This window comes from Nothoprocta perdicaria, unplaced genomic scaffold, assembly GCF_003342845.1.
Source record: "Nothoprocta perdicaria isolate Ctin4 unplaced genomic scaffold, notPer1 scaffold_936, whole genome shotgun sequence".
Lineage (NCBI taxonomy): Eukaryota > Metazoa > Chordata > Aves > Tinamiformes > Tinamidae > Nothoprocta > Nothoprocta perdicaria.
In genome coordinates this window covers 1-1,593 of record NW_020456239.1, presented here as the reverse complement: position 1 = coordinate 1,593, position 1,593 = coordinate 1, and the positions used below count along the sequence as shown (strand labels likewise).

Sequence of the window (1,593 nt, the reverse complement as noted above, 5' to 3'; positions counted from 1 at the left end):
TAGGTCCCTATGGGCTCTATGGGTCCCCATGGGTCCCTATGGGCTCTATGGGTCCCCATGGGTCCCTATGGGCTCTATGGGTCCCTATGGGTCCCTATGGGTCCTGACCCCCCCGTTCTCCCCCCAGAGCCCCCCGAGGCCCCCAACGGCGCCTGGTGCCTGGGGGGGGAGGGGCCCCCGGACGCCCCCCCCCAGCGGCTGCGCTGCAGGGGGAACCTGACCCACTGCGCCCTGGCCTGGGGCCCCCCCAGTGCGTGTGGGCGCTATGGGGCGCTATGGGGCGCTATGGGGCTAGGGGAGCTATGGGGCTCTATGGGGCTATGGGGCCTATGGGGCTCTATGGGGCTAGGGGGGCTATAGGGGCCCTATGGGGCTATGGGGGCTATGGGGTGCTATGGGGCTATGGGGGTCTATTGGGATCTATGGGGCTCTATGGGGTCTGTGGGTCTCTATGGGTCCCTATGGGATCTATGGGCCCCAATGGGTCCCTATGGGTCCCTATGGGCTCTGTCAGTCACAGTGGGTCCCAATGGGCTCTGTGGGTCGCTATGGGTCCCCATGGGTCGCTGTGGGATCTGTGGGTCCCCATGGGTTGCTATGGGTCCCTATGGGCTCTGTGGGTCGCTATGGGCTCTGTGGGTCGCTATGGGCCCCAATGGGTCTCTGTGGGTCCCCATGGGTCGCTATGGGTCCCTATGGGCTCTACGGGGTCACTATGGGTCCCACTGGACCCCAATGGGTCCCTATGGCCTCTATGGGTCTCTATGGGTTGCTATGGGTCCCTATGGGCTCTATGGGTCTCTATGGGTCCCCATGGGTCGCTATGGGTCCCGATGGGCTCTATGGGTCCCCATGGGTCGCTATAGGTCCATATGGGTCCCCATGGGTCGCTATGGGTTGCTATGGGATCTATGGGTCGCTAGGGGTCCCTATGGGCTCTATGGGTCGCTATGGGTCCCCATGGGTTGCTATGGGTCTCTATGGGTCCCATTGGTCCCCATGGGTCGCTATGGGTCTCTATGGGTCTCTATGGGTCCCCATGGGTCGCTATGGGTCCCCATGGGTTGCTATGGGACCTATGAGTCCCCATGGGTCGCTGTGGGTTCCCATGGGTTGCTATGGGATCTATGGGTCCCCATGGGTCGCTATGGGTCTCTATGGGTCCCCGTGGGTTGCTATGGGTCCCTATGGGCTCTATGGGTTTCCATGGGTCGCTATGGGTCCCTATGGGCTCTATGGGTCCCTATGGGTTTCTATGGGTCCCCATTGGTCCCCATGGGTCGCTATGGGTCTCTATGGGTCCCCATGGGTCTCTACGGGTTGCATGGGTCGCTATGGGTCTCTATGGGTCTGTATGGGTCTCTATGGGCCCCCATGGGTCTCTATGGGTCCCATGGGTCTCTATGGGTTGCTATAGGTCCCCATGGGTCTCTATGGGTCCCATGGGTCACTATGGGTCCCCATGGGTCTCTATGGGTCCCATGGGTCCCCATGGGTCTCTATGGGTCTCTATGGGCCCCCATGGGTCTCTATGGGTCCCATGGGTCTCTATGGGTTGCTATAGGTCCCCATGGGTCTCTATGGGTCACTATG

At 61.6% G+C, this 1,593-nt stretch overlaps 1 protein-coding gene across 1 annotated transcript in view; it reads left to right on the top strand.

The window, feature by feature from the left end:
* LOC112958979 (collagen alpha-1(I) chain-like) overlaps nucleotides 1-250 on the top strand; it is a gene marked incomplete at its 3' end in the record, with an annotated part of 8,900 nt that extends 8,650 nt beyond the window's left edge. The window contains exon 2 of the mRNA XM_026052928.1: nucleotides 128-250. Within this exon, the coding sequence (XP_025908713.1) occupies nucleotides 128-250 (123 nt within the window). The remainder of the gene's footprint in view (nucleotides 1-127) is intronic.
* Between the last annotated feature and the right edge of the window lie 1,343 nt (nucleotides 251-1,593).